The 27,974-nt window shown below is 33.8% G+C and overlaps 1 protein-coding gene across 1 annotated transcript; it reads right to left on the reverse strand.

Moving 5' to 3' along the window:
• LOC149420052 (uncharacterized) lies at positions 1-27,100 on the reverse strand. The gene is made up of 2 exons (XM_089637458.1): positions 26,966-27,100; positions 1-1,400 (listed from the first exon to the last, which is right to left on the reverse strand). The coding sequence occupies exons 1-2, from the start codon at positions 26,984-26,986 to the stop codon at positions 363-365; spliced, it is 1,059 nt and encodes a 352-aa protein (XP_089493584.1). The 5' UTR covers positions 26,987-27,100; the 3' UTR covers positions 1-362.
• Between the last annotated feature and the right edge of the window lie 874 nt (positions 27,101-27,974).

Here is a 27,974-nt window from a genome sequence, read left to right on the forward strand (position 1 = left end):
TTTTGTATTTAAATAGTTTTTATTTTCCTTAAAATACATTTTAGGCTTTAGAATGCTTTTTCTAGTTTTCATTTTAAATTAAATGCAAATGAAATCAGAAAATCATTGAAAGCTTAGGAAATACATAGTAACTTACGCTTAACCTAATTTATAAATTACTTGCGATTTACTTTTTACAGTGATAAACATAATACAGATTTATCGATATGTTCAATAGAGACATTGATATTGTCATCTAAAGTGTGAGATTTCTGTTTGTTTGAATGTTTTATACTTAAAATGGCTATTTGTTTAATTTTGTGACTTCAAACTGTTTTGATATTAAATTCTAATCATTTTATTGACGATATTTTCTAATACACTTAGTACCTCGGCCTTTTTGACTTTTTGCCCATATTGGCTAAATCTAATACTATTCCGTTGGGGAGGACTGCCTTATTTTCTTGGTAATCGACGAATCCCTGTTCCGCTTGTTCTTCCTTGGCTTTGTCGCAGGGAATTCCAGTCTCGTAGGAGTAGTCCCTCTTCAGACCGTCGGGATCGACGTAACCGTACCTGCCTCGTGTGACGCAGTCGATTCCGATTGTTTCTTCTTTGAATGAGCCATCATCGTTCTCAAAGCCCCATGTGATGCTGCCATCGGGGTTGTCGTCGCGGTATTTCCTGATGACCTGCGCTACGGGTTTCCTCTCCCTGGTGTTGGAAGAGTATTTGGCAGGGGCGGGGGCGGGGGCTGCTTGTTGCTGGGGCCTCTGGATGGGCTGTCTGTAAGCTTGTTGTCTGACGGGTTCCTGTTCTTCATCTTCTTGGGGTCTGGCTTCGGGGCGGAATTGTGGTCTGGCAGGTCTGTATGACAGAGGGGCTATTCTGACGGGTTGGTTTTGGCGGACGGGGGCTTCGTACCTGTCGATGCTCTGTTGGGGACGCGCGGGGGGGGTTGGTCTGACCTGCTCTTGGGGAGGTCTCGTTTGGATAGCTTGGAGAGCGGGGTAATTGTTTACAATAGGAGTGGGGTTGATGAATACTTGAGGGGCATCTTCTTCGGTCAGCTGCTGCTGAGGGCTGGGCAGGTAAGGCAGAGCGCTTGAAACAAAAGGTTGAGGCGTGCTGTTGTTTTCGATATCTTCAGAATCTTCGTTGACGGGTTTAGGGGTGTCGTCCAGCTGTTGGAGGAATGGGGTAGGGGAAGGAACGGATTTGAAGGCTCCTGCCCTAAGCTGTCCGGGGCGGCGAATCCTGTGGGTCTGCTGGCCCTGGGGTGGTGAGACGAGGAGGCGGCCTTGACGGAAGCCTCCGGAGGGTTTGGGTCCCAGAGCGATGGCTCCTGGGATCTGCAGCCTCGGTGGCGCGGGACCCTCATTGTACTGTGCGAACGCTCCATAGCAGCACACGAACAACATCTGCAAATAAAATAATAATAAATATACTTCACCAATTTAACAATAAGCAATTGAAATTTAAATACAAAAATATTTTTAATTTTATCGAAAAATGTACGTTTTTTGGTTTCACAATGCCAACAAAGATATTTGTTTAAAAAAGCGGGGCAAAGTTTTCCTAATGCCTGAATTACACCTGCCGAGTGATCGGCTGATGTGATCAGTACAGTCAGTACCTTATATACAGGGTGTATCGGCACGTACCCGACAAACTTTAACCAGCTATTCCTTAGCACATTTGGAGTAAAAAATGTTATGGGCACTTTGCTGTCCGGTAACATTTTTTTTCTTTTAAAAACAAAAAAAAAATAAAATTTCCACACTCCGCTACTGCCCACAGTATAGGGGTAAAATAATTGGCAACGCCGCGCTACTGTCATCTCTTTCACACATATTCTGTCTCAAGTCCCGTGTGGTTCCCGCCACCCCGTCTCGTATCAGTGGTCAGTGCTGTTTTGTGAGTTCGCCTGTCATCAAGTTTCTAGTTTCGTTTTTGTTTTGTTATCTAAGTTTTTACTGTTGAAATATGCCCCTCAATTATCCACCTGCCGAGCAAGCAGATATTGTTTTTGTTTATGGATTTTGCAATGGAAATTCACAAGCAGCCGTAAGGGAGTATCGCATGAGGTTTCCTGGAAGACGCGTCCCACACCATGCTACCTTTGTCCAGGTTTGTACCCTATCAATTGTTTATTGAAACTATTTACATTCATTGATAATGCCAAAAAGCGTTTTTGAAATTTAAACTGGGAACATTAAAACATAACAAGGGGCTACCAACTTTAAAAATGTAAATTGTACTTTTGATTTGTGTTCAGTGGTCACTAAACGTTCTAAAAAGTTAATTAATGTTAATCTCTAATAAATGCATCATTCACTGCAATTGAATTCACTCCCTTTCTCACTATGTGATTATTTAAATTACTTAAATTCAATTTCACCCCTGTGAATCCAAGATATCAACCATACCTAGTTAAGAAAATTATAAATTAAAACACTTTGTTATACATTTTACTATAAAAAAATTAAATAAATGAAGAGAAAACCTAAGTTTTCTGATATGTGCCTAAAATAAGTGTTCTTTAAAAATAAAATGAGTGAAAAAGCCCGCGATCGTTTATTTGACATTTAGAGCGTGAGCACACAGAGAGCGGTCAGGAGTTCCGAGTTCCGCGTTCGGCGTTCATTAGAATGTACTGATACTATAACAACAACGCACACAGCGGGCAGTCAGACCGCGGCGGTCAAAACGGAACGCCGCGTTCTAAGAGTTCTTTTGCCGCCGAGGCAGAGAACGCCAGAACGCCGCGATGTTTGAGGTTACAAACACAGAAAAGTTAATTGAATTGGTTAGGGAAAGGAGTTTGTTATACGATTTAAGTGATGTAAATTATAAAAAACGCGAAAAAAAAGGTGGTTTGGTTTGAAATTGCTACTAGTTAATTTAAATTTTAAGTAAATTTTATTATTAGTAAATTCGTCTTGTTCTTCTCGCGTTGTGTTGATTGGGTCACCCAATACTTTATTTTCTTTTTAGAAGCTGTTAAGCTCCACAAGAGCAATATATTTTCACGGATGATGAACTTTCTAGTGACATGTTGCATATGCAAAGACCCAAACGAAACTAGAACGCGAGAATTTGAACGCCGCTTGTGTGCGTTGGAACTCTTGAGCGGTCAACGGTCACTAGAACGCAGAACTCTGACCGCTCTCTGTGTGCTCACGCCCTTACTACTGAGCTGAAATGGAGCTGAATAATAGTTGCAGTTGTTATTTGTTGTTTTGTTTCAGATGTATCAACAATTGCGTGACTGTAGCATCGGACGGATTGAAGGCGCCGGCGGAGGACACAACATTGTTCCTGTGGCAGTTGAGGAGAGAATCCTGCAAACTTAAATAATCAAATATAACAAGACTACACGCTTGCATTGAAAATAATGGTAGTCACTTCGAACAAATGCTCCAATAAAAAATATAACATAAACTACATGTCCGCATTTTCATTTATTATTTATTGGTAAAATTCTCACAATGTCATTCATTTACACATCAATATTGATACTACCTACATATCAATATTTAATCAAATCTGTAGAAGAGTATGCCCGTCGGCATTCAACAAGTTTTTCGACAAGTGTGTCGAAAAGCGTCTTCTCTCTTTCCTACAATGAGACGAATGATTGCGAATGATGCTTGTAAGCGCGCCAATACGTAAAAACAACGAAACTCGAATAAGAATTGCCAGGTGGGTTTTTTAATCGCTTTAATCTGACTTCAAACAATAATTAAACACGTAAAAATTATTTAATATAATATTACAGTACAGTACTTTGAACCTTCGCAATAAATTTATTTGATTTTAAGTTTAGTTTGTAGAACTTCATTTCAATTTAGAGATTTTTGAAGTGAAACTTCTTTAGGCGCGTAATGAATTTTCGGGGACGGAGTAAAACCGAGTCAGGATCGACACGAAAATGCGGGTACCCCCACCACCGCTCACCGTTCACTGTCCCTCTCTCACCATATGCGCTTGTTGAGGTGGGGGAGCCGCTCACGAACGTTCTCTCTCTTCTCTTCTTTCCTCTCTCTCAGACACCAGCGAACTGCGCCTCGCCAAGCATCAGCTGCTTGGTTAGTATACTGCGTCGTGAGTGTAATACGAGTGAAATACGTAATTGATTGTGGTTCATACGGTTTGGTACAGAATTTCAGTGTTAAAAATGAGTAGTGACGAGATAGAGGTGATGAACACATCAGTGGCACAAGAGGAAATATCCTATCAAATCCATGCTTCGTCGTTGAATTATTTAACCTCTAATTTTCAAACTAACCTAAGAGAGAAAATAGAGATGATGAAATGAAAATAGAGAGAGAGGAATACTAGAAGTTTCACTTCTGTCTTGCGTAGGCTTGACACACCCACTTTTTTTTAATTTTATTCTTATTAAAAAAATTATAAAAACAGTGTGTTTATAAACAAGTTCTGCTAGTTGTAATTATTATTACGCGTGACAGCTGTTTCACCTTCTGACGGCATTATCAAACTTTGGTAAAGCCACTTACAGACGACTTAAGTGATAACTTTCTTTTTTTATTATTCTGGCTTTATTGATTTCCGAGTAAATTGTCGTAAATTATTATTTGCTAATCCCAATATTATTTGCTAATGCTAATAATTAAGTGAAATTTTAAACAATGCAATAATAGGATTATTGCATTGTTTAAAATTTCACTTAATGTCGTTGGTATTTCCAACTGATGACTCAGGGGTTTATTTCCCTGAATAATTAAGTATTTTGGGGTCTAATTATTATGCATTTCATTACATCCGATAATCTACACAATTTTTATGTTGAATTGGGGTAAGTTTTATGGCTAAGGGAAGGAGTGGAAGGTGAGGAAGTACCTGGATATTCAGATCTGGTCACCAAATACGGCTAGTCATTTCAAGCAACGTTTAAATTCTGAACCTGGATATTCAGATCTGGTCACCAAATACGGCTAGTCATTTCAAGCAACGTTTAAATTCTAAACCTGGATATTCAGATCTGGTCACCAAATACGGCTAGTCATTTCAAGCAACGTTTAAATTCTGAACCTGGATATTCAGATCTGGTCACCAAATACGGCTAGTCATTTCAAGCAACGTTTAAATTCTAAACCTGGATATTCAGATCTGGTCACCAAATACGGCTAGTTATTTCAAGCATTGTTTCAATTCTAAACCTGGATATTCAGATCTGGTCACCAAATACGGCTAGTTATTTCAAGCATTGTTTAAATTCTGAACCTGGATATTCAGATCTGGTCACCAAATACGGCTAGTTATTTCAAGCATTGTTTCAATTCTAAACCTGGATATTCAGATCTGGTCACCAAATACGGCTAGTTATTTCAAGCATTGTTTAAATTCTAAACCTGGATATTCAGATCTGGTCACCAAATACGGCTAGTTATTTCAAGCATTGTTTAAATTCTAAACCTGGATATTCAGATTTGGTCACCAAATACGGCTAGTTATTTCAAGCAACGTTTAAATTCTGAATTAATTAATCAATTACGAAAAAGCGTTGGGTTAAGAATATTTTTTTAAATTATAGTTGTAATTTATAATCGATTTTTTAAAAAATTTGCGATATTTTAAATAAAATTTAATAATTATTATGTAAATAAATTAGCAATCTGGCAGCATTCATTTGCAGGTGTTCAATCCAATGCAGTCATGACGTTTGTGTGAGTGCTTTCCTTTGTGTGAGTGTGTTGTGCAGCAGTTTTATATGAACCGTTTTTTGATTCATCGGGATTGTTTTTAAAACTATACATTCTTTGTACCTTCAAATCAGTGGAAATAAACTTAAGTGTGTCAAGCTGCTCGTTATATTCCGGTAATTCTGGAAGGCTTTTATCAAAAGCAATAATATTCATAAATCACATTCCGCGAAGTTGTAAATAACTAAATTTATTAAAAAATATACGTTGTAGGATAGCCTAGCAAGTAACATTTTGACAGAGCACTTACGGTGATTTAAAAAACAACGGCGCTGTTCAAATAATCCAATTATTATAATTGATAAGTACCTAAGTGAGGAAAATTGTTTTTAAAAGTGCTCAGAATTATTGGACTTCGATTATAAATTCAGGAAATCTACTAATTAGTTTCTTAGTTTCAAAATTAGACTATTTAATACGTGAAACGCGTAAGAGGTGAAACCAGAGCATTCCAGAGGTGAAACAATTTAGATACAAAAATAAAACTGATGTGTACAATACAAGAAGACAATCAGTGATTCGCATACGAAAAATGTGAATAATCATTATTGTTAAATAAAATATTTATTTTCTGGTACTGGATTATGTAATACGGGCTTCGTTCGCAGCGACACGCGAGTAATGGTTAGTACACACGCAAAGCTCACATCAACAGATAATATAAAGCACAATAGCGCTCGCCATACAATCCCATACAGACCCGACACACGTAAAAAGATAACGCGCTATAAGTGTGGTTCTGAACTTCGCTAACCGAATTTATTTTACGTAACCGCTCCCGACGCGATATTTGAAAAGTTATGCGTCCCCCTCTCCGCCGCAAAAAGGAGAGGGGGTCATTTTAATTACGGAGCTACCAACTAAGTTCCGTGTTCCCTTAGTAAAGTTGTCACTTTGACAGATGAAATTATGTTCCTCGGCCGCTCTCGAATTCAACTGACCCCCTCTCCTACCATAGGTACAAATATTTGATAGCGTCGTGTGTCGGTAGAAAAGATGATGCGCTGTACATTAACTTTTGATGTGAGCTTTGCGTGTGTACTAACCATTATGGTGCTGCCACACGCAAAGCTCACATCAACAGATAATATAAAGCACAATAGCGCTCGCCATACAATCCCATACAGACCCGACACACGTAAAAAGATAACGCGCTATAAGTGTGGTTCTGAACTTCGCTAACCGAATTTATTTTACGTAACCGCTCCCGACGCGATATTTGAAAAGTTATGCGTCCCCCTCTCCGCCGTAAAAAGGAGAGGGGGTCATTTTAATTACGGAGCTACCAACTAAGTTCCGTGTTCCCTTTGACAGCCATGACATAAGCAGCCTAATAATGCATTTCTTATTTATTATGTTAGCTCATATCGTCATGTGTGCTAGTAAATTTAGAAACATAAAAAAACTTTATTTGGCAAACATACTTAACATATATTTAAAATATAAATATAATCAATATTTGAATTTGAAGTAAACAAATTTTCGCCCTTTCAAAATTAATCATATTTTTAATCTCAGTATGTTTATATGGTAATATCATTCGGTTTTTTGATAAAAGTTGGACGGCTTGGACGAAAGTTGAGCTTATTTTACAATAATTTATTATATGTCGCTTTCGTCGATCGGCGTGCGAACTGCGAATTTCCTGATTCGACGGAGAGGTTATGTCAGGTTATGTGAAAATGCGCTATTTACGCGCAGATTGTTTAAAATCTAAAAAGTTTATAAATAGCATTTATAATTATATAGTTGGCGGCATCATCATCTGAGGATGAGCTGTCCAACAGGTCCAGCAATAGGCGACAAGTATCATCCATTTCGAAAACGCGCTCGAGCTGTCAGTAAGTAAAGTTGTCACTTTGACAGATGAAATTATGTTCCCTGGCCGCTCTCGAATTCAACTGACCCCCTCTCCTACCATAGGAAGAAATATTTGATAGCGTCGTGTGTCGGTAGAAAAGATGATGCGCTGTACATTAACTTTTGATGTGAGCTTTGCGTGTGGCAGCAGCTTTAAGTTGCGATGTTGCTTTCAAATTTTGACAAAGGATAAAACAGTGGTGACATGTGGTGAAAATATGTTTAATTAATTTTTTATTAAAAAAAACGTTACCGGACAGCAAAGTGCACATAACATTTTTTACTCCAAATGTGCTAAGGAATAGCTGGTTAAAGTTTGTCGGGTTAGTGCCGATACACCCTGTATACTATTCACGATAGTGGCCGAGCACTTGGCAGTTGCATTTCAAGCATTAGTCTACGTTTTACTAGTCACGAAAAAGTTTTAGCTTCATTTATAAAGCGTGGCAAAATAATCATAGTTATGAAATGAATCTTCCTTTCAGATTGAGTAGTTGGCGCGTAGTAAGATACTGTATGGGTCTTTCACGGTTTTAATACGCACATTCCTAACACACCAACTGTGTTCCATTTGTTGCGGTAAAACTAGACTTTCCTTTACCAATTTTGTACACACCTACAAACCATAATAGGGCGATAGGTACAATTAAAAAATTACCGTCACAAAACGCAATCGTGTTTAATATCTTTCAAGTCATAAAAGGTATCGATTTACGGTACAAAATTTCGAAGAACCATTAAATCGCACAATTATTATTATGGCGTTGTGGAATGCATGCAAGAAACGGGCCATGATGGCGATGGCGACCGGTGAATCGTAAAGAATTTATTTGTTAGGCAACCGTTATCATTATTTATAGTTCGCAACTATTTTGCCCACGCTTTATCGGCATTTTGTAAACACCTTTCGTATTAGGAGAAATTATATTTTGCACTTCGCAGGAATTTTTAGGTAGGTACTAGTTTTACCGAGTTCTAGCTTATAGCCCAATGTCAATACGATATTCACGAATTCCGTCATCTATGGTCAGTTGTCAGTTAGGGAAGGGATAAGCTGTCAATATGCAGAACTTTTTGGATAATGTCGTTCGTTATGCAAAAATAACTGTCTTCTTTAGGCGACATAAGACTCTAATAACGGGGGTTTGCTAGACGATCACATTTTAATTATTTTTGAAAAACGAATTACTAAAATTTAAAATGTTTCTAGAGGGATCTCTACGGAAGAAAGTTATTTATATTTAAGGTTAATAAAAACAGGACCTTACCATTAAAATATTCCATGTAAAACGGTTTGAAAATTTAATAAAACGCGTTTCAACTATAAAATTATCTGTAAGCACCAAATTTTATTTTTCTAGAATGTGAATTACTAACTTCCCGAGTGATCCCTCTAGAAACATTTGAGATTTTAGTAATACTTTCATCAGAAATAATTCAAATAAACCTCACGAATATTTCGATTTTTTAGGCTTGCTAGGGCAAAGTCGACCGTGCGTCCGTCAATTACGCCGGACCGCGCGCCAAATATTGTTTTTACTCGACTTCATCACTTACGTCGTTAGGTTTCCCACTTTATTTTAGAGATTTGCTAGGGCATATTCAACTGCAGGTCTATCCAATACATCAGGACCGCGCGTGGCATATTTTCGTGTACGGCTGCTTCACTTACGTCGTTAAGATTCTGGCTTTATTTTAGGGCATTGTCTCGCCTTAATGAACGGGAGTGGGCTAACTAAGCTATTAGAACTGATAGACTCAATTATTTTAAATGCCATTTTCAAAAGTGGAATAAATTTGTCGTGAATTCAGACTATCTGTGATTTAACGGGTCTGCGCTATTAAATCACAATGTATCTATAATAATTGTCTATCTATTGTATGAGAGAATAGTTTTGTTTCTCGCTAATTAACGTTTTACGGAAATAATTTCATTTTAAGATAAGCATTTCTGTAAAATTTTCATTAAAACATAATGACATCGAAACAACTCACGAAATATCTTGGGAAAAAATACCAATTTCAATATAACAAATTTCCCCGCGTTGGAAAGTAATATGTCACAGAAAAAACTCAAACAATAATGAAAGACTTTCAACAGAATGTTTTATAATAATTTCATATTTACATTATTATTTGAGCAATGCTGTCGACATGGTTTTCATTTTGTTTAAACAATCGAGTGTTGAAAATTAAAGGCCAGAGACAGCAATAATAATTTATGAAAATGTAAATGCGTCAGTTACGTTAACCGTTAGCCGATGAATGAAGTGAAAGGGTTTTTTATGCCAGCAATCGATTGGCGCACCATTACCCGTGGTATTTTACCATGTAACAAGTGCGGTATAAATAGTCACCATTACGAGATAACGACACCAATGTCAAAATTATCTGTCTCAATTTCTTAATATATTCAAACTTAAGTGGATTAATGTGACCCTGACTTAAAAAATATTCTTATGCAACTTAAATAAGCCGGTTAAATAATAATAGTAAAAAACAGAGTGAAATTGATACGTTTTATTACTATTGCAGGGTTCTTTTAAGAGAATTTTTGTTTTTGTTATGTCACCAGAGAGATGAACACGATTTTATGTTCGTAAACAATTTCGATTTAACTGTTTGTAATTTATCATATTTGACATCCGCGTGTATTGCACGTCATTAAAATACACAGATACGTCGCATCTATCGGTTTTTATCAGAAAAAAAAACACTTATAATATTTCAATTCCTATTTGTAATGATTTTTTGAGAAGGTATAACTACTAGCATACCTATCGGGCGTCGCCTAAGTATCAACTCTCCGCTTATTTTATTGAACGCGTTGAACAAGTAAAGCATGGAAAAATCTCCAAAGCTCATAACGGGAAAGTTCTTGGTAGTTACCGGATTAACCTAGAAATGTTTTAAATGCAGATGTTCGTAGAGGGAAGGTGCATGGATTCGCTGCTTCGATGCGTCACAGAGTAGCCGACACGAGACACCGGAAAACACTCCCGTCCAGGCCGTCGCCCAGTGGCAGGGCGCGCCCCTACATGGAGATGGAGAATTTACCTCAAGCCACCACAGTACAAATGTTCAGCTGAATTAAACCAACATTTTTATTATTAGTATTGTATTTAACAACGCATTTCTGTCACCTACCTAAATACAGGTTACTTCGAGCGAGTAGGTAATGCAAAGTATAGGTACAATTACGTCATTACTATTATCGTATGAAAGTGTACTAAATCTTGTTTATAACGCCGACATAATATCGGCAATGAATCTGAAACTGGATTACGTATAATATCACTTATTGTGTACATATTGTAGATGCTTCACTTTGCCTTCCGACAATCTCTTGAACTTAACATTAGCAATATTAGTGTTGCGTGCCATGATTCAGATTACGCATGCACCCACTCGTTTTCTTCCGATTTCTAGAAACACGCTCCTTCATTAGTAAACACATAAGGTAGCAAAGTAGCTAATATATACCATTGGCAGTGCCAATGATCTCAACTTTCCATGCTAACACAATTTCCTTTATTCATCTGTTTATTTAACTGCAACATAATATCCGCCTGCTAATAGGGTGTGTAGTGTGTTAACGTAGGTACCTAACTGGTGTTTATTTTTTTGTTGCCAAACACATTTAGTACACTTCCTCAACAACGACAACTGTCTTGAATTTAGCATTTATAAATATACTAGCTGACTTGTACCCGGCGATGCTAGACTTTTCTTTACTCTATAAACACAATATGTATTTTTTTTATATAGAAACCTTTCGGAAAAAAATCTTTAAATGATTGTGAAAAATCTATCAAAATCCGTTGCGTACTTTAAAAGTACCAAGCGCACAAGCAGAAAGACGCGGATAGCGGCTTTATTTTATACTATTTAGAGATTATGCATTTATAATTAATACAACAATGCTGTGAAAAAAAATACAAAAGTGGTTTTTGATTCATTACATTTTCAGATAGAATCCGTTCTTTATACAGGAAGCGGCCTTAAAATTATTCTTTTTTGTAACTTTCCGATTTAAGGCGATGCACTACATCGTGTAATATCTTAAATTGAGCCGCTATCAATAACAACCCTTACGTATATGGCGATAAGGCTTAAATTCCCGCTTAACACCATCAGCCTGTTTTGATTTATGCAAGAAAAAAACATGGCCAAAAAGTGCCTTTTATTTTATTTTGTGGATGTTCAGGCATAAAATATTTATTTTTTTCGATCATTTTATAAATAACTTATTTTTCCAAATTATTCAATAAAATCATAACCGAAAATGGGTTCGTCAGTAGTAGATTTTGAACTTTAATGCAATTTTCTTAGGCCTTTACATTATTTTTTTCTGGGCTTATAAAAAGACTTATCTTAATAATACTCGATTATTTCAAAGGCCAAGATGTATTCTACTCGCAGTATTTAATTAAAGCATCTGAAACATTTCTAGGCGACCAAATTTTCAAACCAAAAACACATGATTTTGCATTACTATGTATGGCATCGCCTTAAAACAACGATAATTAACAATGCTAAACAGTGTCATATTCATAGTCACTAATAAATTGATGTATATATATTGCATCAATTTATATATTGTGTATGAAGTTTTTTAAAACAAAGCCCTTACACTTAAAAAAAATTATCCATGTAGTTACGTTAATTTTAAATTGATGAAGTTGAAAATGAATCATGTAGATTTTGGTTGAATTCAGTAATAACGGTTCCAGAGTTCTCCAAATAATGACAACTTTTTGTTTATCGTTCGACAGCAGCTTGAAGCAATTTTCCCACTAAAACTTAATTAAAATAATGAAAAACTTTGGATGCTATCTGGTCGTTGATATCCAAACAACAAAGACGTGTTATTTATTTCTGCAAAATCATTCGATCAAAAAAAAATTAGTGCGCATATTTTCTAAAATAAATCGTCAGATTTTTTTCAGTTTAAAGCTCTTAAAGTAAGGTGACTCGAACATTGAAAACCCTGAATGTGAACCTCGTGACCTTGTTTTTATATGCCATTCCTCCATCGGCAATATCTCATTCTTTCTTCGATACAATTCCTTAGCACCGGTTGTGACTGCCGTGTTCAAGGCCAAGCGAAATATTCTAAATGTATTCATTTTATTTGAACCACATACCTACATTATTCGAGACATAAAAAAATTGTCGGTCAATCTCTCGCCTTTGATGAATAATTTTCTTGCCGAAAAAAGTGGTTACCTATTTGAAATAATTTCTGATTACCATAAAGTTTCGAGTGTTGGGTTGCAATTATTTATATTAATTATGGGTATTTTTTTGATTTCGTAATGTGATAGAATGAGTGCTGTAACTTGAAGACGTTGATAACTTCATTCTCAGATCTAAAATCTGGCGTGGTTTTGCTGGGAACGACATAAGTATGGAGGAGAGTTAACTACCGAATAGATTTATTTAATACTAGCAGATTTTTTAGAAATCAGATTTATACAGTAATTTTCCTCTTATTTTGAAAGTCAAGTGATATACCCGAAAGCAAAAGCACAATTCAAAAAAAGTTAGAACCACAAAATCGATTCCAAATGTGATGTGTATATATATGAATTCACCAGTTACCCCCTTGTACTACGAGTTTCAGGACATCGTGTCATGTGTAGATAGCTAGATATGCCTGAAGAAAGAAGAAGTGCTGGGATACCATAACATTAAGGATAACATTGGGTGCACGTTACTGTTTGAAATATGCCGGCATAGTTCAGTGGTAACGCATTGGACTGCCATTCCGAAGGTCGCGGGTTCGAACCCGGCGTGCGCAAATAAATTTTATTTGATTGATTTGTGTTATTTCACAATTAATTAATTAAAATAATATATAGTATATTTGCGGCACGTTCCAGAGTGGAAGATACTACCAGTATTGCCCTGGTGTAAGACCACCATTCAGAATTGAAACGTTGCTCCAAATGGCTTTAGCCGTGTTTAGTGACAAGATCTGAATAGCCAGGTACTTTCCCACCTTCCTCTTTCCCTTTCCCACTTACCTTCAGCCTCACAACATCCCCCAATTGGGGATGCCATAGTCTCACTGGCTCCAGACGGGAGCAGTTGGGACTCTTGTGAGGTATTCACTATAAAAAAAAGGCAAGAACTGCATCTTACGCATGGTGGACTAGTGGCTGTACATGGACTAGCGACGGGGTGGAAGCGTAGCCACGACTCTTAAAGGATTGTAAAAAAATAAGATGTGGAACCGAGAAAAATCACAAATTGGACAGAGTCAATGTATATTCAGAGGAAATGTATATTTTATGCGGTCTGAAAATTGTATTCGGGTTTAGTGCTTTACCGTGCATTTAAAGATTTAGTAGAATTTTCAGTAAAAAAATTAAAAGCTCATCCAATATTATTACTTTATTTTCAACCATAACGAAAACGAGACCAGCACATATCTTACCGATTTGGTATTAATTTTCTCTAGCAAGAAAGCCGTATTGCCATAATCGATACTTACAAATTGTCTTATAAGTAAAGCGTGGTAGTACGGAAAAATTGTAACCTTGGACGAATTATTTATAATTCTACCATATTTGTAACAGTGTACTTTATTCCACATTCCGACACATATATCTAATTAATCGATTAGAATACAGATTCAGGGACGTGAAATCCATAGATATTGTATATTATAATAGTTTTCCGTAAATTTATGAAGAAAAAAAATTACTAATTATTTAAACAACTTTTTAAATATATTTAAGACAACCTAATTATAAAAATCATTTTTTGTTTAGAATATCTTCATACCTGACTATGTAATTCCATAATTAACTCCCCCACTCCTAACCCTTCTACATCAATAATTCTTCTGCCGATTTGGGTTTTCTCCTCTCCCCGCCTTCCGTCCCCTGCCCGATAACCCCTCTGCCAATGTCTATCTATATTTAACTTAAGTATACTACTTATCCTGATGACGAGATCATTATTCTTGAAACATGTAGATTTGAAAAATGGTATAAAAAATGTACGTAATTTGTCTTTATGATTTAAAATTATGTCATCGCGAAGAAAAAACTTACATTACGAATAACTGCTTCTCAAAAAAAAAATTGGAAACAATTTTTCCCTTTAATCTTGGAGCATACACAGATAGAAGGAAATTTGTGCATTTTTGTGTATTAGCTATATTGAATTACTTGAAACTTTTTGAAGTTATTCCAATGAATTAAGGCGAATCTTAATGCTAAATCTTGCTCTTTATAACGAATTGGTTTACATTATGAATACTAAAATATGTTTTAGACATATTGAAAGTTTTCCTATCGTTTCGCTTGAGTAGAATACAAATAAAATATTTAATTACTGAATAAAAAATATAAACTAATAAACAAAATATTTTTTAAATAGAAACAACTTAAAACGATATTATATCAAAGATTATCTGTGAAAGTTTCCCTTGATTAACTTTTTTGCTTTCTTATAAATTTGTTTACAAAATAAATAAAAAATAATTTTGTGATTGAAATCGAGCGTTTCTAGACTCCGTTTGTCAAGCGATTTAAATGCCTATTACCAATATTCGTGTCGATATAAGGCATACCAAGAATATACATATTTTTGGCTTGTAGCTTCCTCTTAACAACAATTTATGTGGTATTTTTAAGATGAAAAAAATCACTTTCGTCGATTTCATGATTCATGACCTAATAAGTCAACTGCTTCTGCGTAATGATCTGATTTGGGTAACCAACATAACAATATTAAAGTCGTTTGTATAAACTGACCAGAAGGTCAGCAGTGGTTCTACTATGGAGATATTTGAGACATTAACATACTTACAAATAAAACTTAACTGCAGCTGTCAGATGTGTGACAAGGCTAAGGTCGAATGCTATTTGGCTGTGAGGCTGTATGACATGACATGTCTGATCTAAGATTGGCCAAGATTTATTAACGAAACCACACACATAGTTAATATATATTTATTTCAGTTAATACATTTCATTTTATAATTTATTTTATACCAGCTGACGTGAAAAAGTTTCGAGGTTGTGAATTCTAGAGTACCTGAAAACTGGGTGCATTTTAAGGCGAAGCTTAGTGCTAAATCACTATTTCGATTAATCTTTATAACGAATTGGTGTAAATTATGAATACCAAAAAATATGCTTTAGATAAATTGAAGGTTTTTCTATCGTTTTGCTTGAGTATAATACAAATAAAAAATAAATTACTCAATAAAAAATATAAATGTAAACTACTATAAAAAATATATTTTTTAATAGAAATTTATGAACGCGCAAAGAAAACAACTTTTAAAAAATACAGTATTTTAGCTAAGATATTCTGTGCAGTTTCACTTGATTAACTTTTTGCTTTCCTATAAAATTATTTACAGAATAAATAAAAAACAGTTTTTTGCTTGAGATCGAACGTTTCTAGCGTCCGTTTGTCAAACGATTTTAATGCCTATTACCTACCATATAAGGTATACCAAGAATGTGCACATTTTTGGCTTGTAGCTTCCTCTTAAGGTGGAAATAATATTTTTATATTGATTGATTATTTACACTTGATTGTGCTATGTCTTTCTCGGGCGTCCTCGAACTCTTCAACCATTCACTTCCAATCATACATTCTTCTTACACCTCTTTCTTCGTCCATCACTTACGTCTCATTCTATCACAAATAATTATTTGATTCTTTTCGGGCGTCCTCGAATTTTTTTACCATTCACGTTATATCATGATATTCACATTGCTACTGTTAAAAAACTACATTATGTCGAATTTAATTCTACTTTGTATCTCATTTGAATAATAAGTTATTAAGCAATAGCGTTAAGTATTTATTGAGCATCCCCGACATCTTCTATCACCAAAAACCACTCTCCAAATACTTCTGGCGCTAATAACAAAACTTTGAATTTTTTAGCGAAATCGTATGAATTGTATAGGAACGCGTACGAAACGAACAAAGAAACATTATTTTTTTATGTGTGTAAATTTTATAAGAGTTGTATACCATTAAATGGCGATGAAGTAATGCTAATGTTATTTTATTTATTTTAAAGAAGTTTTATCTTTGTAATTTAACTTATGTGTTTAGTTTATGCTTTGTAACTTATTTTATAAATCAATAACATCGTTACTTGCACTGCTATTGTTACTACAACAAATAGTTAACAAACTGTATGTATATTATGTTAGTTTCATGTTAAAGCCCCCACTAGGGCGAAATAAATCAGTATTCATTATAAATTATTCTTATTTAAATAATGCAATTCCCCACAATAGTTCTAACTGCCCGGAGCGGAACTATCGCATCCCTATTTGTGGAATTATACGAGACTGAAGGAAATTGAGAAGGGAATGAGAAAGGTTGGGAAGAACCTGGCATTTGAGATCTAGTCATTAAACATAGCTAAAGTCATTTCAAGCAACATTTCGACATCCTTAGCGACTGTGTGCATTTTCGTTAATCCCACGAATCCCTTAGAATTTTATCATTCATTCAAACATGGTATGATTTGAGATTTTCACGGTAAAAAGTATTATAGTGATTTGTTTTTGGGGTATTACGCCATGTTTTTGTTATTACACATCTGCCCTGATGATGGACACTACAATGCTGTCCGAAACGTTAGCTAAAGAGGAGGTAGCGCAGCACGGCATAATACCCCAAAAATAAATCACTATAATTCATGCAAACATGTATATTATTCGTATATTTTAAAACTTCTGAAAATAACTTACTTTCATGTTGTTTATTATATATAAACACAGATGTTTTTTTACAAGAAACTTAATGACTATAAAATTATAGAAGTATTTTTTCTCTAATTAATATGACGGAAATTCTATTTAGAAGCATTTATATCGATATTTCATGTCACCAATTAAGGAAAACTTATTAATTAACTTCAATAATTTTTTTACATTAGAATACGCCTGCTTATTAAAAAAAGGTTTAAGTACCAAGACTGTTCGTATTATCATTTATCTCATTTTAAAAATGAATACCCCTGGAATATGATAATGCCTTTGAATGTGTCTGCTGAGATATCGAGGACAAATAATAATTCTGCCTCGGAGAACAGAACAACTTTCAATTTCAGCTGCACCAGTTAACTACCTGGAACGTATTAAATAATTTTGCTCTTAGATCAGATAATCACTATATCGGTCACTGTTTGTAATTAGTTGTTCTGTTTTTTTCAATGTGTTTCATAAATTGATCCATTATTAAGTGACACCCTTAAGAGGAAATGATGCACCGCCCTTTTCATACAAAACTTGACTTTGAATTTGCGACCAAAATATTTGATCAAAATGAATAACATTTTTTTAATCAATAGGTTTAGTAAATATTTAGCATAAATACGTGATACTTAATTTATTTGTGTTTTAAATTATAAATTATAAAACTTTATGACAATAAAGAATAAATTTTTTCATGATTTTAAAGGCAATTATTTGTGAGTTAACGATAATTATTTCGCTCTGTTTGAAATGAGAATATAATAAAATATATAATAAAACATAATAAATTTAAATTAAAAATGACCAATTTATGTTGGAATAAAAATCTTTCGTACATTAATTAAAATTTCTACTAAAAATAATTTTTTACCATGTTTTATTTTCATTTTCCATCATATTTACATAGCAAATAGAGCTAAATTATTTTTTAAAACAATTGTCATCAACACACAAATAATTGGCAAAGTTGCCTTAGTTGGCCCATTGTACAATTTAAAACACAAATAAATTAATTAGCACCTATTTCTACTAGATAATCGCTGTATCTTTTGAACAAAAAAATGATCATTTAGTATTTTGGCCTCAAACCCAAATTCAAGTTTTGTATGAAAAAGGCATAATGTAAACCAATAATATCATCTCTAGCATGTTGATTTTTTTTTTATTTTAGTATTTTTAAAATTCACACATTTTCAATATTCTCACGTTATTTACTGACTTGTTTTTCTTTTTTACCATTTCTGATTTGCTGTGCCATCGTGTGTTCTAAATTTGCAAACTTCTCTGTAATAATATATTGGTGGATAACTGTTTTATGGAGATCATGAAAAATAAATATAGTTCAAACATAATATATTTTGTACTGTACATGAGGTGAAAAATTCTTAGATTAAATTTTTTTGTATAACGTAAGATTTCATATGGTTTTTGACCAATAGCCAAAATACGTAATTTGACAGCTTTTTTTTGAAGACAGATATTCCCGGATTACTGAAAACATTGAATCACTCCTATTACCATGTTTAAAAGCGAAAATTGTTACTCGTTCTATGACGACAAAGAACTTAACTAACCGGTCAACTACAGTAGACGGTAGTCAAACCAACATAGGTATGAACAAATCTTAAAATCTTAGTTAATAATGCCTTAAAGTTAAAGCGATGTACGAGAATTTCGTTTCGACAGACGTTAAAAATTATTTTTAATACATGTACCATTATAATGAGCTTTGGAAGATCAACGTGATCATAGATTTCTTTATTTATTACGAAATACACAGAATATTAATCGATTAAGGTGTGAAAACGTTTATACAAAATACAGCTTGTGAAACAATAAAGGTCATAATTCTTCATCAATAATAATAAAAACACAATCAAGATGCTCGATTTATTGCCAAACATTTGCCAATGCATTTTGTGTATTCGTACAAATTGGTGTGCAATATTTCTGATTTAATAGCTACAATACCATCAGAAATGTGTACATACGTAATACATTCACAAATGCTGCATTGTTTTTAAGTACCTACCCACAATAATTTTTGAAGTCACCATTGTATGCGTGAGATGTCTTCGCGTTTTTTGTTCATTGAATTTGCTCGTCAAGTCGTTGTATGCAAATAAAACTACGTAAGAAATTTGGTGTTATGAATATTTAACAGGTTGTCAAATGAATTGTACTGATCTAGATTTTACTTATTCATAAACAAGCCTATTTAAAACATGTCCGTTTGTTGCATAAGTCGCTTATGTAATAATATACCTTGTTCAAACAAGTTATCTTGTTACAAATGAATTCGAAAAGCACATTTTCTTTGACCTATTGAGAGTCTATTAGCAAGATTGGGCTGCGGTTTGTGACTGTATATTGGTAAGAAATGCCGGACTTGGAACAATTTTAATGAGATTTATCGAAAAGAGTGCTGTGAAATGTAATTATAGAAAGAATTATTACATATTTATTTCAACAAAATCTTAATATTACTAAACCATAGGCCCTTTGAGAATTTCGAAAGAAAATTACTGTATTATCCCATATTTATGAACAGACCTATTTTAAGGAGTGCCAATTTTGGATTTGAACTCAAAACCAAACAATGCAAATTTCATGCGGAAGTTGTATGTTTGACTTTCAATAGATTAATCCTTCTATAGTGCAGACAGTTGTTGATTCAGTAAAAACTCGATTCACAGTCCACCAGATATAATGTAGGAAGTCGAATAATAATCGTAATATTATTATTATGAGTATAAATTCTATTGAACAAGGACATCGAATAGAGAGTAAATAGCTATGTTTAATTATATATATAAACCTGGAAAATGTTTCTCGAAGAAATCAAAAATCTGGTTGAAATTGTGCTGGGTAAAGCTGCCAATATCATGTTTAAATGTTTGAAAGAATATTTGATCATTGTGTAGTACCATGATATTTAGCAATAAAATAAGTAATAGACCATACATCAAGATCATTCCCAACTCACGAATATTGCAAAAAAGTAAAAAATTGTGTTCAAATAGACAGCACCCAGGAAAAAAGTGAGACGAAACACAGCTAAAATGGAGACCGCAAAGAAAATAGCTACATATAAAGAAGAACATATTATCGATCAGATGGAGAGATGACCATAAAAGTCACAAGATGCGAAGGACTAAAATGGCAGGTGCTAGACCAAAACAGGAAACATTGGAAAGACACGCAGGAGTACAAAGGAGGCAAATCAAGACGAAAAAGTTGCATGAGATGGAGAGATGACCACAAAAGTAACAAGATGCGAAGGACTAAAATAGCAGGTCCTAGACCAAAACAGGAAAAATTGGAAAGATACGGAGAAGTACAAAGGGGGCAAATAAAGACGAAAAAGTTGGATGAGATGGAGAGATGACCACAAAAGTAACAAGATGCGAAGGAATAAAATGGCAGGTCCTAGACCAAAACAGGAAACATTGGAAAGATACGGAGGAGTACAGAGGAGGCAAATCAAGACGAAAAATTGTTCTAAGTCAACCGTTTCTCGAATCCTTACGAATACATAACCAAACTGAATGTTATAGAATTAATTAAAAACATATTGGTTGATAAAAATAATAATACTGATTTTCTAGTTATGTTTATGCTATAAGACTAACATTAAAGTTTGTTTACAAGCTTCCAGTAAAGGCGGTAGAAAGTGAAGTGTTAAATGTTATTTATTTAACTGTAAGTGACATAAATCTGAAAAGGCTGACAATAATCTTGTAGAAGAAAATAAAACCTTTTCTCGAACACTGCATTAAGTAATACAATCAGGTCTCGGAGAATACTTTGCCAGCTTTGGAATGATGATAAATTTTACTCACGATCAATGTATAATGTAAATATATTGAGTGCGTGATAGAAAATCGTAGAAAGTTAAAATAAAACTATCATGTTCATGATAAGTGAATACTAAAGCAGTTATCATTAATTCAAACACTTAGGTACGTACTTTTTCTTAACCCCCTTATTAATGAGCGTGTTTTAAATTTCATACAACAAATAAAATAACCATTTTTATCAAATGTTTCTGGCTTTCACTCTTCAAGGGTGTTCTAGGCCATCATTTCAAATTATGGAGAGAGGAAAGGTGAATTTGTTTTTAATTTTGTTTAAATTGGCAAATTTCTAAATTATATAGAAGATTGGTGACGAATTTAGACTTGGAAGATATAAGATGTTGAATGGAGGAGAGGAAATTTTAGATAAGAGGAAGAAGAGAAGAGAGGATATTTGTTTAGAGAGGGAAAAACAAAAAAATGTGATTTAAAGTTCCCATTTTTAGACCACCGAATTCACAATCTGTACTCAGATGAAGAACGTGAATTTTCAAAAGGTGAGAAGGAACGGAACAACGGTCCAATCCTCATTCGAATAAGTGAGAAATTTTCTTTTTTGTAGAAATCGGGGAATTGTTGAAACCACGGTTTTGATGGGATGATGATTGTATTGTAAGTGATTATCAGTTGTGTAAAATCCAAAACACGTTTTTTAATAAATGTGAAAAGTTAACATACTTTTTTTTGGCTTCCTTAACATTTAAAGGGAGTTAATTGAACATTTTGCAACTTTTATAATAAATATTGTTTTGTATTGCTGATAAATTTATCTAAGGAAGACTAAAATCTTTGCAGCTTAATAAATATCTTAAAGATAACACACACAAACTGCGAGATTCGGCGTCAAGAAATGAAAACATCGGTTACTTTGTAGAATATCTAGATAGATACAAGTATTCGATCACTACGTCTTTTCGATGAGATATTATGAAGTATGAAAGCACAAGAAAACGGGCAGTAACTACCAGAAATAATAGTAAGTATAGAAGTAAATAGAAGCATGTTTGGAAATAAAATAAAGTGTATTTTTTATTTATCTTTAGATTTTCATTCCTTGTACAACCTTTTGGACTGTGTAATTAAATTGACAGCGGCAGTTTAATATTACTTCACACGTTAAACTAATAAAGTTACCACCGTAGGCAATAATTCTTCGATTATGTAAATACTATCAATTGTCACTTATAAAACGAGGCATGCTTCGCTTTTGGTAATTTGTCGAAGTCAGTCAGTCTCACTAATCTTGATCTAGAAAGTTATGTTTGTTTAGTTACGTTCTCACAGGTAACAGGTAAACACGAATGTAAACATGTGATAGAAAATACGCTCATATTCTGCGTATTACTCTCTTAGGTGAATTTACTGAGAGACTAGTAGCGAAGTAGAGTACGTTTGTGAAAATTCATGAAGGAATACTGTTTAACACACCATTTTGAAAATGAAACATAAATTCAATGTACAAGTTCTAGAGTTCATTGAATCGTTACAGACAGAGTCACAACCGAAAATTGGCATTTTTAATACTGAAGGTAAGACCCTTCGATATCATTTATAAAATACACTAAAAATATTATAAGCTTTTATACCCGGGTTCGTCCAGGGTTCTCATAAAAAAATAATTTCTTTGCACAACTTAAATATATGTGAAAAATAATGTGGGGACTGGTCATATTTTTTTTAGTTAAACGCATTTTTAAGCTTCTTGGCTCATTATAAAAATAGTGTCATTGACCTAAAATTGTGCAAATTTCTTGATGTTTTATGACATCACTATTCGAGAGTTTCGGTGCACCAGAAACAAAGTGCTGTTTAGTTAAGATTACCTATTGTTACGACTACCTTACTGCTTGTGACATTATAACAAAACAACTAATCTCTTGAAATTTTCCCACAATTGCTTTTAATGCAATTTGTGTAATGCGAATTACTGTAAATGTCGAAAAAAAGAAATGACGTCTGAAAAATGCGATCAACTACAAATTACTACGAATATGAATTTAACTTTAATATGTGGGAAGTCAAGCGTTATTTAAAAAAATAATTGGCATTATTTCCACATAATTAGTTATGGTTTATGTACTTTATGTTGAAGCTGATGTTGTTGTTGTTGTTACAATCGATATATTACACGTATACAACGTGTTTGAAAGTAACGTGTAATCAGACAAGTGCATTAAAGTTACCATAACAACAAGTTTAGTATTCGTGAAGGTCAGATACAACAACAAATATATGGAAAAGTTGAGCAAGTTATATTATTAAGTTCCTGGTGCAATGTAAAAAATCTACCACTCCTCGAAATGGTAACATTATGCAGAGTGTCCGGGGTAAAGTGCGCAAAAAAACAAACAATTATTATTGATATTCACTCACGTTTTTCTTGTTTTGTTATGTTTATGATGTGTAATCAATTATATGCTGTAATTTGTTGTATTTGTTAATAAGAAAAATGTTAATCGTGTATGGCCAAGATCACCCCTAGTGGTTGAAAGCCAGAATAAAGAGTAATAAAAAAACAATCATTTTTCTTCTTCACAAAACTTTATTAAACAATTTATTATACAGGGTTCGGGGGTAAAGTGCGTTATCTCCGGGAGGTAATTCTACATGCTGTTAGAAGTAATAAATAAAATAAATAGAAATTCGAAAACATTTTTTGAAAACCCCTGAAGTTGGCGCACTTTATCCCCGGACACCCTGTATAGTAAATTGGAAGCTTTGTGGAGAAAAAAAACATTAGTGATGAAAGCTAGTGACTATAAATAATAATTGTATGTTATTATTTTCCACTTTTTCAATGTCAGAGTCACACGACAGATTGTTCTCATGTAGGTTAGAGTCATTGTTTATTGCAGAAGTAATCTATTTCTCATCGTTTATAATCCATCATTGTGAACGTAAACAACCATAACTTGATATGTGGTAGGAACTTACTGCACACTTGATCAATATTGTCAGTAATATATGACTACAATTACGCTACTTTATTTATTCTTCTTTCTCTGGTGCACGAGACAAATAAAACGTGTAATTTATTTGAAAAACATACACGCACTTAAAAACAAACAATTCACTTAATTTTTATGTTATTTATTTTTGGGGTGTTATGCCGTGTTGCGCTAACTCCTTCTTTAGCCAACGTTTCGGACAGCATTGCAGTGTCCATCATCAGGCCAGATGTGTTACTGCAATGCTGTCCGAAACGTTAGCTAAAGAAAGAGTTAGCGCAACACGGCATAACACCCCAAAAACAAATAACAAAAATACTTTTGGCCGTGAAAATCTTAAATCATATTTAACTCACTTAATAATACTTAAAAATTTTGGACTTTTTATAGTGTCACCAAAAAATGACCGGTTAGCAAAAGACAAGATGTCGTTTTCTATTCGCAACATTTGACTAACTAAATATCACGCCGTTTCCCCACAGAGGTAGGCAAGAGAGAACCAAATAACTCAGTTTTGGCACACTCTCTTCATTCACCCGACTTGGCCCGACTGAAGTATCTGGTTCACTTAATCGTGCCATGTCTTCCTCAGGCGTCCCCAACTTCTACAATACCTATACGCAACATAAATTCTCCTTACTTCGTTCATTCGCTCTACATGCTCAAACCATTTAAGCGTCCCTTTCTAAATCTTACTCACTTAATTAAAGCATATATGATATGTCAAGGTGATCAAATTTTCAATTAGTATTGCGTCGCCTTGATTATTTTTAAATGGCTTTCAAAATAAACATTACTAAGGATGGGTTGTTTCAGAGAATTTGAACAATTCATAAAATTTCGAAGTTAATTTTCAAGTTCTATGAAGGTTCTCAAAAACTCAAATAATAACATAACTTGAATAGAACCTTCACCGAACTTGAAAATCAACCCTGAAATTTGATGAATTGTTCAAATTCTCTGAAACCACCCACTTTCCACCAATAAGGCGAATTTTAATGTGTTAAAATTTTTCCAGTTTAATTAAATATGTCTTAATCATTTTGGGGGCAACACATTGTTGTAAAATGATTATTTCAAATACGGCGCATGATAACTTACTGTTTACCGGGCAATACTTGAATTTACGTGACGAAATTCTTTATTTTATCGACAGAGAAATTAGCCTATCAAATTCTGACATTGTTATTCAACAAGACTTTCACAATAAATAAACCACAAGTGATGGACTTAAAAAAGCTTCGGCCAATAGAGGAAGGGTTATAGTAGACAGATAGTAATGTAATAGTCAAAGAAGCATGACTCATTGCACAGAAACAATTATTTAGCGTTTTTTATAAGTACGAGTATCTACTCAGTTGATCGATTCGATATTAAATTTCTAACTTAAGGCGACGTAAGACTCCAATAACGGGGGTTTTCTCGACGCTCACATTTTAATTATTTCTGATGAACGTATTACTAAAATTTCAAATGTTTCTAGAGGGATACTTACGGATGCAAGTTATTTATATTTAATATTAATAAAAACAGGACATTATCATTAAAATATTTTATGTAAAACAGTTTGAAAATTTTAATAAAAGTTTTTCACTATAAAATTAGCGGTAAGCACAAGGATTTATTTTTGTAGATGATGAATTACTATGTTCTAGAGGGATTCCCCGAAAAACATTTTAGATTGTAGTAAAACGTACATCACAAATAATTTAAATAAACCCCACGGAAAAATCGATTTTCTAAAGTCGACCGTAGATCCACCCTTTACGCTGGGTCGCGCGCCGGATATAGTTTGTACAAGAGTTCATCACTTATGTCGTTAAGATTTACACTTTATTTTAGAGATTTGATGAGGCAAATTCAACTGCAGGTCTGTCCAATACACTGGACCACGCATCGCATATTTTTGTGCACGCCTGATACACTTAGGTCGTTAAGATTGTGGGTTTATTTTAGGGTATTGTCTCGTCTTAAAGTTATGTTCAAATTTAATAACGGAAAAAAATATTATTCATTATTGAAAGCGCTTTCCAAGATTTTTCCTTGAGTTCTATGTATATTGAAAAATACATATTACATTTTAAAGCATTTTACTAAAGCAATAGTTAATGTGAAATGTTATGCTTCTTTAGAGAAAAATTGTTACTCAGTCCGTTAGATTGATGTTTCGTAAATATGACACTGTAGAAGTGAGCATAAGTAATCAAATTTTAGTCTTATTTTTGCAATATGTAGCGTTATGTTTTTTTTTTCACAAATAATATTGTTGTGAGTAAGTACGTAGGTATAATATAATATTCACAAGAATCGTAAGATGAAGCAAAAGTTTTCAATCCATCGATCATTGTTTTGAAATGTTGACACAACGTTGCGTTCGAATAGGCATCAGTTTTTATATACCTAAATTATATAGATGACTTTATAACATGCTTTTAGAAAATTAAAAAATAACAACGTAATCGGTTGGATAAACATTTTTATGAAACAGTGCCATCTGTTGGACGTAAAAGCAACACGCACTATTGTTTTTCTATCTACACAGAGAGACTGAACCACAGCAACGCGTGGCGGGGTCCAGCTAGTTTTTAATAAAAACGATAAGTATAATTTTCATTAAAAAATGGAAGGTACTTGGATATACACATAACACGAGGATTATATTGAAACCAGTTCTTAATTTTATTAAATGTGGAAAAACATGTTGCTCAATTATTTTCAATAATTACAGAATGTGGTGTTTTTTTTCTAAATGCGGAAAAAAATTGCAATTTTTTTTTGTAAGCGCGTAAAATGTTTCTCAACCTTTTTTGCTAAAATGTGTTTATTTTAACAAGGTGTGCACTTACCGTCAATGTTAAGGTCTTCATTTTTGTTAACCGATTAGTCACGAAGCGTAAAGAAATTTAAGTCACTCGGTCTAAGAGGAAAAACTCTAGACTGACGTTCACCACCGTAAACCGTCTCACTATGGCGACTGAACCAATGGCGGTGTATCTACCTCTCGATTGGGTTTTATACCTCTCCCTCTTCGGGGGACCACGTGACCGTCCTGGATTTTTGAAAGAGGGTGACCATACTGACCATGCTCAAGGTAAGGTATTTTTTTTTAGCAAATTTAATGTTACGCGATAGCCAAAAAAACTGGATAATATATACAAAGTTTAATTTTCTGAGTAAGTATATCTACAATGGTATAAAATATAAAATGAAAAAAAAATCTGTATGAAATGAGAGTCTTTGTACTTATCTAGTCTTTTCACTCGTATGAGAAATTACCTAATGGTACCCGATTCTAAATAAATAAACGTCTTAAGTTTTTTACAAATTATTTGACAGGATTTGCACCTAATTAACCTAACATCGGCAAGAAATTACCAAACGCCTTGTGATAAGTTTTACTTAGATAAATTGATTTCATTAATTTCGTTCATACAAAAATCAATGTTTTTTTTATTTTGGAAAGAGAACGAAATAATTTCTATCTTGATATGCTAGAATAACAACTCTGAAACAGTTGCTTATGGGATATGCTAGAAACTTGAGAAGAAATCCAATTAAAAATGTACTTCTTTCGCTCGTTTTAAAACTTTTTTCAATTTCAAACTACGAACGGGAGCAAAAACGTTATTCGTTACAGAAACCTGAACTCATAATGACTCTGTTAGAAAAAACATAGTCTTATACTTTTAGATTAAAATAGTTGCAAATCTTGCCGTGACATTGAAGACCAACTAGTTTATGATTTCTATTATATAGCCACTAAAAAATACACATTATTTTTGCCTTAAAAAAAGTGAAACATGGATACGGGTAACCTAATAACATTTGAAAAACTTTATATACCGGAATGATGGA

The sequence above is a fragment of the Hesperophylax consimilis genome, chromosome 11, assembly GCF_061612785.1.
Source record: "Hesperophylax consimilis isolate HC1 chromosome 11, BYU_Hcon_1.0, whole genome shotgun sequence".
NCBI classification, from domain to species: Eukaryota; Metazoa; Arthropoda; class Insecta; order Trichoptera; family Limnephilidae; genus Hesperophylax; species Hesperophylax consimilis.

Bases quoted from the DNA above. Each gene is read 5' to 3' on its own strand.
- LOC149420052 (XM_089637458.1), bottom strand. From the start codon at position 26,986: ATGAAGACCTTAACATTGACG. The intron at 1,401-26,965 runs GTAAGTGCACAC...TTTTATTTGCAG, and splicing joins TGAAGACCTTAACATTGACG to ATGTTGTTCGTGTGCTGCTA.